The 14394-nt window shown below is 46.7% G+C and overlaps 1 protein-coding gene across 16 annotated transcripts in view; it reads right to left on the bottom strand.

Annotated features, from left to right (window-relative positions):
* Frmd4a (FERM domain containing 4A) overlaps nt 1–14394 on the bottom strand; it is a 749198-nt gene that overhangs the window by 31173 nt on the left and 703631 nt on the right. For all 16 annotated transcript variants that reach the window (XM_076572733.1, XM_076572735.1, XM_076572742.1 and 13 more), the window contains one exon: nt 7961–8102. In XM_076572733.1, coding sequence (XP_076428848.1) covers nt 7961–8102 — 142 coding nt within the window. The remainder of the gene's footprint in view (nt 1–7960; nt 8103–14394) is intronic.

Genomic DNA, 14394 nt, shown 5'->3' with positions numbered 1-14394 from the left:
GTGAAATACAGCACTTTAACTGTTTATGATCTCATTTCACTCCTAACCCGAAGGATTTGAGTGAACGAGGTGACTGGTGGGACAAAGAGAAGACGACATATATTGTTTATGTAAATACATTTGGAGACAGGGTCTCTAGCTCAAGCTAGCCTCGGACTCCATATTTATGACTATGACCTTGATCCTCCTGCCTCTGTCTCCTGAGTCCTGGCATTAAAGAGGTGAAGGTCACCACACTTGGTTTATATGGTGCTGGGGTTGAATTTAGGGCTTTAAGTGTGCTAGTGAAGAGCTCCAGCAAGTGAGCGACATCCCCCAGCCCCAGGAAGATATGGCTTGTACAGATATGGCTAGATGAAAACTGTTGCTCAAAGAAAGTCACTTTCAGTGGGTACTTGGGGATCTTTGGAGGAAGCCAGTTGACATCACAGACATTACTGTGGACTTGGGACTGATTTCCACTTTTCAGACTGGTGGCAGCTGTGTATGGAAAGACCACATGTGGAACGGCAGCGGAGCAAGCCGCAGCTCTCTGATGAGCATATGGAAGGATCGCCTCACTAAGCTGTGATGGAGAATTTGTTGCAGTCATTCCAAAGATCCCAAGCCAGTCGGCACCGGATATGAGTTCGCATCCTGCTGAGGATACACAGGGACCTGTGCATCTGTTTTCACACACAAATGCTGATGACCGGCCCCCCTTGAATCCAGAAGGCGGAAGGGGTGCTTTCCTCTTTGGAAGGAGGGGAAATTTAACACAAATAGTACTCCCCGCTTAAGAAATCTGCTGTTGTAAAAGCAAGGAAAGGAAATGACTGTCTGTTTTGGCCTTTGAGGGGGAAAATGAAGAGTTTAAAAAAAAAAAAAAATGAAGACAGCCAAGTCCCAGCAGATCTGTAGAAGCTGTGAGAAAAAGTTTTGGCAGATACCCAGAAATAAATATGGGGAAAAGGGTTAGGCTCCCCTTTATGATAAAGAGATATTTATTTCCCAAGACAAATCCTCAAGGATGAATTCCTTGCATCAAAGATGTCCTAGGAGACCCTATGGAATAATGCCACATGGGAGATGGGAGGACCAACGTGTTATCTCAATGGACCATCTCTGAATTCACTGTCCTTCCCAACATGAACCATGGATGCTCAGAGAACTTTTCATCAGCCTTGGAGATTTGGAATAGTTTAATTCGGAGAGAAGTGAGATTGAAGTTCTTTAAAAAGCAACCAGGAGTCTTTGGGATGGCTTTGCTCTCTGGGGAGATTCAGTGGCACTTTTTGCCAAAAAGGAAGACTATAAATGCCATTTAAAAGGGGGCATGCTCTGGGGCAAGAAGAAGGGAAGGAGGCAAACAGAGAGACAGTCAGTATTTAAAAGTTAATGCATCTGGTAAAATATCTAATTGAAACCATAGCTTGTGAGGAATGCATATGATTTCCATTCCTCAGTTCAGGAAGCCAGGGAACTGATCTTGCTGGTTCCAGGGCTGTTGGTCTATTGTAATATGGAGGTTTGGAGATTAATTGCAAATCTCAATGATCCTTATTCTGTGCTCTCAGCAAAGATGGGGACGTTGAACACAGAGTTTGGCTAAGCAGAAACAGAGTGATGTGTCTGGGAGGTCGCAGGGAGCTCTCTCTTCCAATGTTTAAAACCTTACCACCGAAAACTGTTCTCTAAGACTATATGGTGTCAGTCTAAGCTCTTTTTAACAGGAAAGTATACCTTTACCAGTAACACCCAAGGACACAAAATATAGCCCCCAAAGTGACTTTGTCACCCCCACCTTCTACCAAATAGAAGCGGAAGGGGCCACCACTTTTTTCCTCTCAGGCCAGACCTGCTCAGTTGAGTCCAGAAACATCCATTCTGCAGACAGTGCTTTTGCAGCCTGCCCAGTTTCACAGTCCAGCATAAACAACCTCTTTGGCAGTGCCTGGGAGGTTGTGCCCAACAGCAGAGCCGAGGTTATGACCAAATTTAAGGCCTCTGGAATGCAGTTCATCTTGGACCTAAAAGGAGAGGCACCACGTAGCTGATAGAAAACTCTACCAGGCCAGAGAAAGATCCTGGAAGGAGACTGACCAAAGAGACAAAAAGAAAAACCCTAAACAAGAAACACTGCATGATTTATACCCGCGCAGAGTCACGCGGTGTGAGCTGGACACAGCTATAAGCACACGGCTGGTAGGCGCCTCTCCGTGGGGAGAGATGTCCAATCGTTGGTATTGTCATTTTTACACTGGTTATTAATAAACGTCCTTACAATGGAAGGAAGTGGTTGCATTCAGAGAAGGAGAATGTGGGAATTGTTTAATGATGAAGGCCAGGGTCAGGGTTGAGCACAACATGTTTTTCCTAGAATGAAAAGTGTCAGAGCTGTGGCATGACAGCAGAATGCAGGTCTGGGTGTGGCTGTACGTTTAAAACCTCAGATCCGTCATCATAGTTGTCATGCTCCTGCTGGATCAAGTGGAAGAAGACTCGGCTGCCACCGAATTAACCACACAGCCAAAGTCTTATCCATTCACTCATTATACTATTTCGTTTGCTGGTAAAGGGATACTTCAGGCCCCTTTATTCTATTTCAAAAAAAAAAAAAAATCAGTGTCTTGTATTTCCATTTAAGAAGGAATATCAAGTCCCTCTCTCCCCTCTCCCCATCAAATACACACACACACACACACACACACACACACACACACACACACACACACACAGGGGGGGGTAGGAGGGAGAGAGAGAGAGAGAGAAAGGGGGAGAGGGGGAGAGAGAGAGAGAGAGAGAGAGAGAGAGAGAGAGAGAGAATATATTGGTTTGAGTGGCTAATACAGTAAGTCGTGGGGCCCTGCAGAATTCTGGGTATTTCCTAAGTGGGCTTGTGCCATTTGTTGTAAATAGCCTGAGAGCGAAATCATCCCAACTGCGCCTACGCTTCCACTGAAGTCCGGACTGCTGTGTGAAGACAGATCCCCCAAACAATGCTGACACCAATCTTAGACTCTCACTTCCAGACAAGCAAAGCAAAGGCCGTGTGTCTTCAGCTACAATGACACAAGAATAGTTGTTGGTTGTTTTTGTTTTGTTATGCCTCCTCCGCCTCCCCCCCCCCATCCCTGTTCTTCTAACATTTCAAGGAATGGGGGAAGGGAAGGGGAAGAAACCCTTGCAGAGCCTGCAGAAGATCTGGGATGGGCCTTCTGTTTTTCTTTCTTGTGCGGTGCTGGGGATTAAACTGAGGGCTTAGGCAAGTGTTCTGTCCACTGGGCTGTACCCCAGCTCATGTAGAAAGGCTGGGGGGAGAGAAAGTACAAGCTTTACAAACAGCTCGGCTGAACGGATGGTTTGAATTTATGGCTGTTCTCTCAAACTGTGCTGAGCATCTTAACAACTTGTTACTCGAAGCCCAAGTGAACAAAACACCATGGCCAAAGCTCTCTCCAAATTTGGAGGAAATACCTAGGCTGATAAGGGCCACTGTGACTAAGTGTCCTGCTTATTCTCTCCCTTTCCGGTGATCCATCAGCAGATTTCCTGAAGCCTTACACGTGTAGATTTTGACCGACACAGACCTGTAGCTCTGACTTGGATAGGATGGACATCACCTTGTGGGTCTCCACCAGGATATAAGCCTACAGCATTCTCCTGGGTAAAATGTCTTGACCCTGAACTTCATCACAGAACCATGTGCGCTTTTCATTTGGAAATGCTAGTCACCACCCCTCCTGCCCGGCTCATGCTAATGACTCAGGGCATCGGTGGGCACGGACTTCCAATTTTTGTAATGGATAACGATGGCATTCCTTCATTTCTTTAGCGTTAGAGGCCTCGGATACCAAGAACCGGACTTCCCGGCAATTTTAAAGGCAATTTCCTACATCCTTAAGTAGGAAAACTTCCTTTAAAGTTACTAATAGCTTGGAACTATTTTATTTTGTATCGATATACAATATTCAAACTCTTTTCAGAGAGGCCTATGTGTTTTTAAATGCTCTGTATATTACCCCCTTCCCTAGTTTTGGCTCCGGCCAGCCCTGCACAGTTGAGTTCAGAAACATCCATTCAGCAGAGGAGGTTTTTGCTGCACTCAAGGTTCCACAGTCCAGTATAAACAAACCTGGGCAGCACCGACTTCTTTGGCCGCGCCCGGCGTTGGTGCGTGGGGAGGGCTGTGCCCAACAGCGGACCCAAATGATCAAAATCAAAGCATAAGCTAGCATCTCTTAGGAGTCAAAATGAATGTTTATATTACGGAAATAGGACAGCATTGTTATGTGGTTTGGTTATGCATGATGTTGCGGCACTGGGAAGTGTAGAAGTCAATGAGTAGAAACAATAAGAGGTGGCCACCATTGCCCCAGGGACAATATTGGAAAGGGCTGAGGGGCCAATGCAAGTGACCTCAAAAGGTCTAACACCAGGGTGACAAAGAACGTCAGCCTGACAGCAGCATAGAGATGTTCCGTCTAGTTTTAAAGATGCTTGGATGTCATTCCTAATGATCAATGTGGGATCACTTTTTCCTTAGAGGTTTGGGGATTCTCAGGAGAACTCTTTGTGAGGCCAGAGACACCGCACGTTCCAGAAACATGAAGGTTCTTACCACACACAGCAGGTCTTTCTGCTAGTCTCTAAAACTTCTTATTGATACTTTCCTGAGTAGCTAGCTATTGGATGCTGGACAATGGAGTAGGAATTTTCTTTTGCTAACTAGGTTCTCAGTATGCTTTTAAGGAACACTTATTAGACACCACATACTAAGGAGGGTGGGGGGGGGGCAACAGTTTATGCAAGTGGATGCTGCGTTGTCTCCTCTGTGAATGAACATTAGCGTGGAAGGTCTGGGAAGTGTTCACAATAAGACAGAGCTGTCCTGTAACAGCAAGCATGTGAGAACATGTTACAGACAAGAGGACAGAAAGAAAAAGGAAGGAGACTAGCCAGCTGCCCTGGTTTTTAGACCAGGGGCTAAATTCCTCCACAGTGGGATACTAACTTGGCCCATCATAGGTAGGGCTACCAATGGCCTTCCCCAGGTGAGAGCTGCCTCTTCCCAGAGCAATCATGAGAGGCAGCAGGCAGCGACCTCCATGGGAGGGAGGACCAGATCCATATATCCTAGAAATTCCCTTTGTGTGCTGATGGCATGCATCCTGTTCTGGTCCCTCCCTCCATTGTCCGGCTGTTTTCCTAAGTCATGAGGGTGGGCGTGGGGGATCCCCAAGGAACCTCAGCTGGCATTCACAAACATTTTTCAGGCTCAAACTTGTATGGCCTGGGAGAGGTTGATGTGTTCCTTGGTCTCCTCATGTGGCTCTCTCTGTGTTCCATGTTTCTTCTTGCTTAGCAACGTCAGAAGAGCTGAGTGGCTGAAGCTAGGGACTAGTATGAGCCATAAGTGGCCTCAGCTGCATTTATCAGTTCCTAAGCATCTCACCCAAGAGGACGATGCTTGCACATTACACATAGGCATGGATTCAGCAGGAAGATTTTCTTGAGATTTATGTTTTAGCCCTTGGATTGGTGATTAATGCCAATCTGATGACAGTATAGAAATGAGTTGCATTCTGGTTTTAAAGATGCTTAAATGCCATTCCTGATGGTTATGTGGGGTCAGTCTCACCTTAGAAACTTCATCTACAACTGCTGATAGGCATCTGCCTCGATGCCCTTAGAGGTTGCCTTAGAGATATGAGGGGCCCAGGAAGATGGACCAGGTCATAGGCTGAAAGTGGAGAAGCCTGGGTGTCATTATCTTAAGCCACGTGACCACTTCAGTCTCTTCTTAGCAACAAGAGTGGCCTTCAAAACACAGTCCCTGGACCAGCAGCCTCAGAGTGATCTAGGAACTTGGTAGAAACATAAACTCATTCCTGGGCTCATGCAGACTTACAGACTCTTGTGGGATGAGGAGAAAAACAATGGTCGCATTGCACTCCTACAACCCTGAGCTGGAAGAATCCAGAGTGGAGCAAGGCTCGATTCTCAGGAACTAGAGAAGGAGGCAGGTAGGATAGATCCAGGCTCTTATCTGAGACCATTTCACAGGAATTAGGAAAACCATTGCATGCTGTATCTAAGAGACAAACATGGTGTTGCCTTTGGCTCTGCTCTGCCCATTCAGTGGGAGGCTGGCAGGGGCTATAGCCCTGGATAGATGTTTAGGTTTTGAATGGTCTTATCTTGATATAAAAAGACTTTTTCTACAGTTTTATTTGCAAACTTCTAAGCCTCAGAAGTCACGACCATTTGGCATACCTTTTGTATGAAACAGCTTTGAAGAATTCTAGGCAGGGGCAGAGTTAGAGTTAAAGTCAACCCTATGGAGGTATGGCAGAGACAGACCCAGCTTTTATGAGCCCGAAGCTTATATAGTGTTGATAGTTCATTTAAGACAAGCAATATACAGCATATTATATAGAGCTCACAAGCGTGTGAATGTATTACTAGGTCTCTGAGAAGTAGGGCCATAGCCTGTCCAACATGAGACCTGAGTTCACACTCTATCAGCCCCATAGCAAACCCACTTCTCACTCCAGGCCCAGTGTACATACTCCTCTCCTTAGCTCTTTCGGTTTGAACTTCTGCCTATGAGCGGACACCACCAGCCCAGAAGCTAACACACGTTAGCTCGTCTTTTTCTTCTGTCTTTCCGTTTTTGGTTGTTACCCTTGTTTGCAGTCACTGTATGTAGTTATAGCACTGGCCCTAGACACAGACAGGAGGTAGAGACATCTTTTCTTTTCCTAGCTCAGAGGCAAGGTGACACGGCTCCTGTCCTAGTTAGCTTTATCTATCATCTTGACATAGCCCAGAGTCATCTGTCTGAGTCTCAAGCACAGGACTGCCCAGGTCAGATTGGCCTGTGGTCATGTCTGGTGAGATGGTCTTGACAGATGGCTGATGTGGGAGAGCTCACTCCACTGTGGGTGGTATCATCCCTAGGCAGGTGGGCCTGGGCTGCATAAGAAAGCTGGTTGAATAAGAGCCTGGGAGAGCAAGCCAGTAAGCGGTGTTTCTTTGTGGTTTCTTTCAATGACTGCCTTGAGTTTTTGCTCTGACTTCCCTCAGTGATGGACTGACAGCTGGAAGTGTAAGATGAAATAAACACTTTTGCCCCCTAAGTTGTTTTTGGTCCTGATGTTTATCACAGCGACAGGAAGCAAGCGAACAGCCACCTAAATTAATCAGGCGTTTAAACACGCAGCTTTGGAAGAGGCATTGACTAGTCACACGTGGCTCATATTTCTGAACAATGGCTGTCTTTTTCTCCCTCAGCCCGCCCTTAACCCATGCCTCTTCTTGTCCTTTGAGCAAATGGCATTCCCACTCTAATTAATTCAGGGGCTAGGGGTTGAACCCAGAGCCTTGTGGGAGCTAAGCAAACACTCTACCAATGAACTAGGTCCTTGATCTCCACTCTTGAAGCCAAAATAATTTTGATTTGGCCCTCCTAATCTTTAATGGTAAAACAACCTGCCTGATGCTCACAGAGATAGACAGTAGAACTGGGTGGCGACAAAGGGTACTCATTCAGCCATCTCTTGTGACAGCAAGTCTCTCTTTGTCTCATTTACCTTTTAAAGCCTCAGATGTCTCCTTGGAAGCAGAATATAGCAGCTTGACCCTGACCTCTCCTTCCCCAGGACAGCCCCCCTCTTAAGAACACACAAGCAAACCCCACTCTCTGCCTTTGGAGCTGACGTTTCTGATGATAGTTACTGATGACACCGGTCAGCATTCTAAAAATCCCTGTGAGGTACCTGCAGAAACTCGGACAATTTGCCTCATACTGTGAAGTGACGGTCATCTCCCTCTGCCCCTTTGGGTATCTTGGGAAACTTCTTAAACCCACATTTGTCTCCAAAGCTTGGTCTGGGAACTAAAGCCAGCATCTGGACAGCATGGGATGGTGTCCCCTACCTCCCTGGGTGGAAGCCGTTCTGTGGAAGGTGTCCCCTACCTGAGGACAGCAGGCTCCCGCTGCTGCCGCTGATGATCTTCCCTTTGCTCCCCATGTTGGCCAGCTTCGAGGTCTTCAGCGTCCCTGTTTCTGTGAGGTCAATGGCGATCTCACTCAGACTTCGTGCTGCGTGGATCTTGGACTGGAAAGGAAAGGCGTACAGGTTAAAGAGGGAACAGAAAACACTTGCCTACTTGGAGTCCTGAAGTCAGGTGGCTCATAAGCTACACAAACCGGAACTCACAGCCCAGGATTCCACAGGCTATAAAGCAGAGTGCAGGGTTGGGGATTTAGTCAGTGGTAGAGTGCTTGCCTAGCAAGCACAAGGCCCTGGGTTCAATCCTCAGCTTAAAAAACAAAACAAAAAACAGAGTGCAAAGAGTGTGATCTTTGCAGTCTATATTCTGGGAAAAGTATTTCATCTTATTGTGTCTTATTCCCAAATATAAACCAGGGAAGTAACTACCGACCACAGAAGGGTGAGCTGGAGTTGAAAGAGACAAGCTGTGTGTAGGACATCCCCTTCGCTCTCTCTAATCCCTCCCCTCCTCTCCTTTCTTCTCTGCTTGACAGAGACTGCCTGGGCCAAAGAGGAAGTTCAAAGCCAGCTTGAACAATTTAGTGAGGGACCCATTTTTTTTTTAATTTGGTTTTTCAAGACAGGGTTTCTCTGTATAGTTTTGGTTCCTGTCCTGGATCTCGCTCTGTAGACCAGGCTGGCTTCCAGCTCACAGAGATCCACCTGGTTCTGCCTCCTGAGTGCTGGGATTAAAGGCATGCACCACTGCCGCCCACTTGAGGGATCCATTGTTAACATAAAAAGTAGAATAAGTAGGTATAGCTCAATGGTAGATCACTTCTCTGGTATGTACAAGATCCTGGGTTCAACCCCTAGTAACACACACACACACACACACACACACACACACACACACACACACACACACACACACACTTGTACATACATAGTTGTGATGATATTTATTTTATGCTTAAACAAAGAGGAGAAAAAAATTTTAGCTTTATGGATGACAGATGAGATTTGTGGAATAAATTCATGAACTATCAATACATTTAGACCTTATTAAATATCTTCAGTTATTACCTGTGTGACCAGGGAAAGTTTAGATGACGAATTACTGGCATCCTACATCTGCAAAGACTATACACAGACAGAAACCTCTGGGATACTCGGTTCCCACCAATAGCATCTAGCTGGAGATTTGCTTCAATTTTCATTGACTAAATCTATGAAGGCTCCAAAGTTCAAGGCTTCAGAGTTCAAACTCCAGTCCACTTTGTGTGGAGATCAACTGACCTCGTTGGGCTTATAGTTACAGAGGTGAGGAGAATCTCGGAACGGTTTTGTTCTGTGTTTACAATTCCATCTCTAAAAGTAATCGCTTCTTCAGTAAGGCTACCTGCATTAATTAGTGACACCTTTGGTAATGTGGAAATGTGCTGTATTTTCTTCCTATAGACATTATTTGGCATTTTGCAATTTGTTGCTATTGTTTTTAAATCAATTCTTTAATTTTCTCATAAGCATCATGAAAACACAGCAAATGTTACTCTAAGCACACACTGGCTCTCTGTGGTGGAGTTGGGTGAGCTCCGTGGGTGGCTGCTACAGGAGAGGAAGTCTTTCCACACCCACAAGGTTCCAGACAGATGCTGACAGCGTTGGAGAGGCCTGCACACCACGGTCCCCTCTTCCTGACTTACAGGCCTCCTCCTTTGCCCAGGGGCTGTTATTTGTCCCACAAAGGCTGTTTGGACCCTTCAGGCCTTGCCCTTCCTCTGGCCTCAGATGTTGTTGCCTGTGCTGATGGACGACAGTGACTTCCGGCCCTGCGTCCTTTCCTCCTCTTAACAAATGAGCGTCTCTAGCCAGAAGAAACACGGAGACCTTTGCTTTTGTTTTGTTCACCTGATGTGAACTGTCTTCCTCCTCCTCTCCTCCTCTACCATTGGAACTTTGACTTGGGTCTCCTTTCCAAGCCCCTCTTTCTTCTTTAGGTACAGCACCAGGTCGGTTTCCTCAGGTTAGGGCCCCTGTGTTCATAAACAAAGCCAGCTGCCAGGCCTGGCAGACTTTGGCTGCCTCAGGAAACAGGAAGGCCTTTCTGTTTCATGTGGACCCTACATATCTACAGCACCCATCTGGCTGTGCTTTATCCTTCAGACAAGCAGGGTGCACACAATCCATTACTTCCTCTCTTTCTACACTGCATTTGACCAAGTCCTGCCTTTTTTTATAGAAGAAGCCCACACTTAAATGGCTACAGAGCAGCAACTCATGGAACCCACATAACACAGTGGCTAGGGCCTGGAGCTCCTCCTCATCAGTCACTGTTAGACTTTGACCCTTGACCTCTCTGATCCCCAGATGCCTGCTTGTAACATGGGGATCACAGAGTTGGGATGAGGACCACGGTGAATACTGTATGTCCAGGCCACTGCAATAGGAGTGGGGTGTAATTTAGGACCTGGATGTAATTTGTGAATGACGTTAGATTGATGGCTCTACTTGGCTTTGTAAAGATTCCATTAATCACATGGAAAACCTGTCCTCCAAGGAGCCCCCTCCCGTCCTGCTTAGACATCAACCCCAGAGGCAGAAAACCAAACTACAGAAGCAGGAACAACAGATAGCCTTTTTCTAATAGACTCTAGATTCTGGTAACTTTAAGAACTTTCTGGAATGGACCTATCACAATAACCCAACAGATTGCTTGTGGGATGAGAACCAGCAAAAAATACAATGAACAGTCCCAGGAGATTCTCTTCTTGCAATGTTAGGTCTCTGGGGCAGCCCCGGAGTCCCTAAACATCCCAAATGACCACTCAGTGTCAGTGTGGATGTTCTGGGAGCAAGCCTAAATTGCTCTATCATGCTGTTGATTTTAGAAGGAATAAATAGATTGGACAAAGAAAGGAGAAAAAAAGGAGAGAATAAGGAGGAAAGATGTCTGTATTGGGGCTAACTCTAGAAAGCACCACTCTCAGGTCAGAGGAAAAGCATCCATTAGTTCCTCTAAACAAGGGAGCTTTCCAGTACTTGCCCCTGAAGTTTGAAAGTCACTCTTTGGCTCCAGGATGCAGAGGTTACTGAATCCTTTTGACAGCACTGCTGAACTTTAGTAACAGCAGATATAAATGATCAGTTAGAGTGGATGTCTGCAGAGCTTCCTACTCAGTGAACTGCAGAGAACCAGCTTCTCTCCGCTCTGTTTGTGATGGTGCAAGTTTTCCTTCGTGTACATGTTTGAGGAGCTGATGGAGGAAGAGGAAGTGGGAGGAAGAGAGGGGGCAAATGGGGAGAGAGAGGACAGGGAGAGAGGGGATACTTCTCTTTCTTCCTTCCCTCCCTCTCTCCCTCTTCCTCCTCCTCCTCCTTTCTCTTTCTCTTTCTCTTTCTCTTTCTCTCTCTCTCTCTCTCTCTCTCTCTCTCTCTCTCTCTCTCTCTCTCTCTCTCTCTCTCTCTCTCTCTCTCTCTTTCATACAGGGTTTCTCTGTGTAGCTCTGCCTGTCCTGGAACTCACTCTGTAGACCAGACTGGCCTTGAACTCAGAGATCTGCCTGCTTCTGCCTCCCGAGTGCTGGGATTAAAGGTGTGCGCCACCACTGGGAGGCTTTCTTAAATGATTTGCACAATGACCAGGAGGTACTCTGGGTGCCAGGGAGGAGGCCCATGAGCTGTCTTGGCTCCTGCTCTCACTGACTCAAACCGCTAGACTGGACTTGTTTCTCTGGGCTTGATAAACATCACTTGGGAGGCCTGAACTGGGCTGGGAGCACTTCAGAGAAAGGAATGGTTGGCATGGCCCCATACAGTAGAATGCGAAGCCCTGCCAGGATGCCAGCCCACACTGGCTGTCCAGAAATAAGCGAAGCTTTCTATCCTAGGCCTGTTGACAATCACTGCAGAGTCCATGCTGCCCACCAAAGATGGGTCATATGACATCCCAGAAAAGAACTGTGCTGTAATGTAACTCCAACTCAGTATTTCACCAGCTCAGCTTTAAAGTGGGGTCTTCTCAGACAGTTTGAACGTGATGCAGCATTGAACAGGGGAACGTGTTAACTTAATCACGATGTTAATAAAACACAAATTTCCTAAAGCAGTTTTACAAACACCATGTCATTTCAGCAAGTACAAATCTGGGTCAGGAAGTTCCTTTTCTGTTCTCCAATTGGGGAAAGCAAAGGGCATGTGATAAGACGCCTACCCAAGGTCACAGAGCTGGGAAATAGTTGTCCAACATCCAAACAGGGGAACCTGGTCTTCGCCTGTCTGTAATGTTAAAGAATTGGCTCCTAATCCCAGGTCTGAGGACAAGTTCAGCAGTGGAACACTTGCTTAGGAATAATGTCCCAGGTTCAATTCCTAGTACCACAAGAAGACAAACTTTTTTTTTTTTTTTCCTGACATGTATCTAGGCCTCCAGGACATTTGCAGCCATGTAAAGATCCCTGGGTAAAATTCTATTCCCCTTGGGAATTTGGCTGTTTCCTTTTGTCCTTCAGAATTACTAAGAAGGACAGCTAAGAGCTTCCTCTTGCTTTTGGGCTTTGGTTTTTGCCTCTTCTTTCTGTTCTCTTTCTTTCTTTCTTTCTTTCTTTCTTTCTTTCTTTCTTTCTTTCTTTCTTTCTTTCTTTCTCTCTCTCTTTCTCTCTCTCTTTCTCTCTCTCTTTCTCTCTCTCTTTCTCTCTCTCTTTCTCTCTCTCTCTCTCTCTTTCTCTCTCTCTTTCTCTCTCTTTCTTTCTTTCTTTCTTTCTTTCTTTCTTTCTTTCTTTCTTTCTTTCTTTCTTTCTTTCTTTCTTTCTTTCTCTTTTTTTGAGGCAGTCTCATTAAGTAAGTTGCCTTGGCTAGCCTGGAACTCTCTATATAGATTAGGCTAGCCCTGAAGCAACAATCTCCCTGTATTTGCCACTTAAGAGCTAGAATTACAGGTATGGGCCACCTGCCACCTCCCGTAGCTGGGTTTCTCTCTCTCTCTCTCTCTCTCTCTCTCTCTCTCTCTCTCTCTCTCTCTCTCTCAAACTATTTATTTATTTATTTATTTATTTATTTTTATTTGTGTGCATTGGTGTGCTGCCTGCATGTATGTGTGAGGATGTCAGACCTCTGGAACTGGAGTTATAGACAGTTAGGAGCTGCCATGTGGGTGCTGGGAATTGAACCTGGGTCCTCTGGGAGATCAGCCAGTGCTCTTAACCACTGAGCCATCTCTCCAGCCCTCGGTTTGTTTTTTAAAATAATGGTTCCTGCTAAAGAGTGATTGGTGATTATTTCCCCCCAAGCTTCACTTACTGAATCCTCGGCCCCCTGGAAGTCCGCTGAACAAGACTTCTCATAGGCAAATGTGAGCTTTTTTTTTTTTTCAAAGAACCCCAAGAATAGGCTACTTGAGATACCCAGGAAACTACAAAAAACACCAGCCCGGGAAGGAGGGCCGCCGCCGCTGATACTGCATTGTCCAGTGGGTGAAATGGCAACTTCCTCTTCCCATTGCAGACTCTGGTCATAGAGTGGGGGGTGGGGGGGGTAGGGTAGGGTTCTGCCCTCAAGAGTCACTGGCAGTGGGATTTGGGGAAAATGTTCAACCTTTCGACCATTGCTACCCACCAGCAAGCAACACAGGATGAAATCAATGTTTGTGGGTGTTGACCTCCAACTCCTCCCCTGGAGAACAGATCACCAGCCCCCTCTGTCTCAACATCTCACGTGAGTCAAACCCCTGTGGCCCTGTTTCCTTTGATCTAATTAAGCTTCAAAGGCCTGTGCCAAGGCCCATCATCACTCAAGGAGTGTGGAATACTCTCATGATTTCCAGTCGCATGAACACCAGACTCTGTCACCCCCCAAATCAAGCGGTCAGGAAGACTCAGAGAAAGACTCAATACTCTACGAGGCAGACAGTGGCTGTGACATGGGACAGACCCTGCCTGGGGCCTGAACTGAGGCAGGAGGGTGGCTTCATTCCCGTCAGTTTCCTTTTACTGTCTTGTGCTTAGTTTACTTCCAGCTCCCACTTTCTCCTCCAGTGGGGGGCAGGGCACAAGAAAGGGACAAGGAGCCAAGAGGGTACATCTCGAGTCATTTAAATGCCATTAGCCCCTAAGAACCCACACAAGGGGGGCAACTTCCTGTGGATGGTGGAAGCCACTGGAGGGGCCCCGGCTGGGATTGCTCAGTGTTCCCATCATCACCTGAGGCCTGTAGACTCCTAACACAAACTTAGCCATCTACCCCTGTAGGGGCCTGGCTGTGATACCTGGAGTGGGAGTGGCCTGTGGGGTCCCTGGAAGAGGAGGAAGGGAGGCCAGAGTGTTGCCATAAGCTGTGTGTGAACCGAGAGCACCTCATTCTCCCACCCACCAGGAGGCACAGCTGGCTGTCTGGGCCAGCTGGGGGTGGATGAGGAGCA

Source organism: Peromyscus maniculatus, chromosome 5, assembly GCF_049852395.1.
Source record: "Peromyscus maniculatus bairdii isolate BWxNUB_F1_BW_parent chromosome 5, HU_Pman_BW_mat_3.1, whole genome shotgun sequence".
Lineage (NCBI taxonomy): Eukaryota > Metazoa > Chordata > Mammalia > Rodentia > Cricetidae > Peromyscus > Peromyscus maniculatus.
Note: the sequence above shows the minus strand (reverse complement) of the source record. Positions and strands in the feature narration are given on the sequence as shown.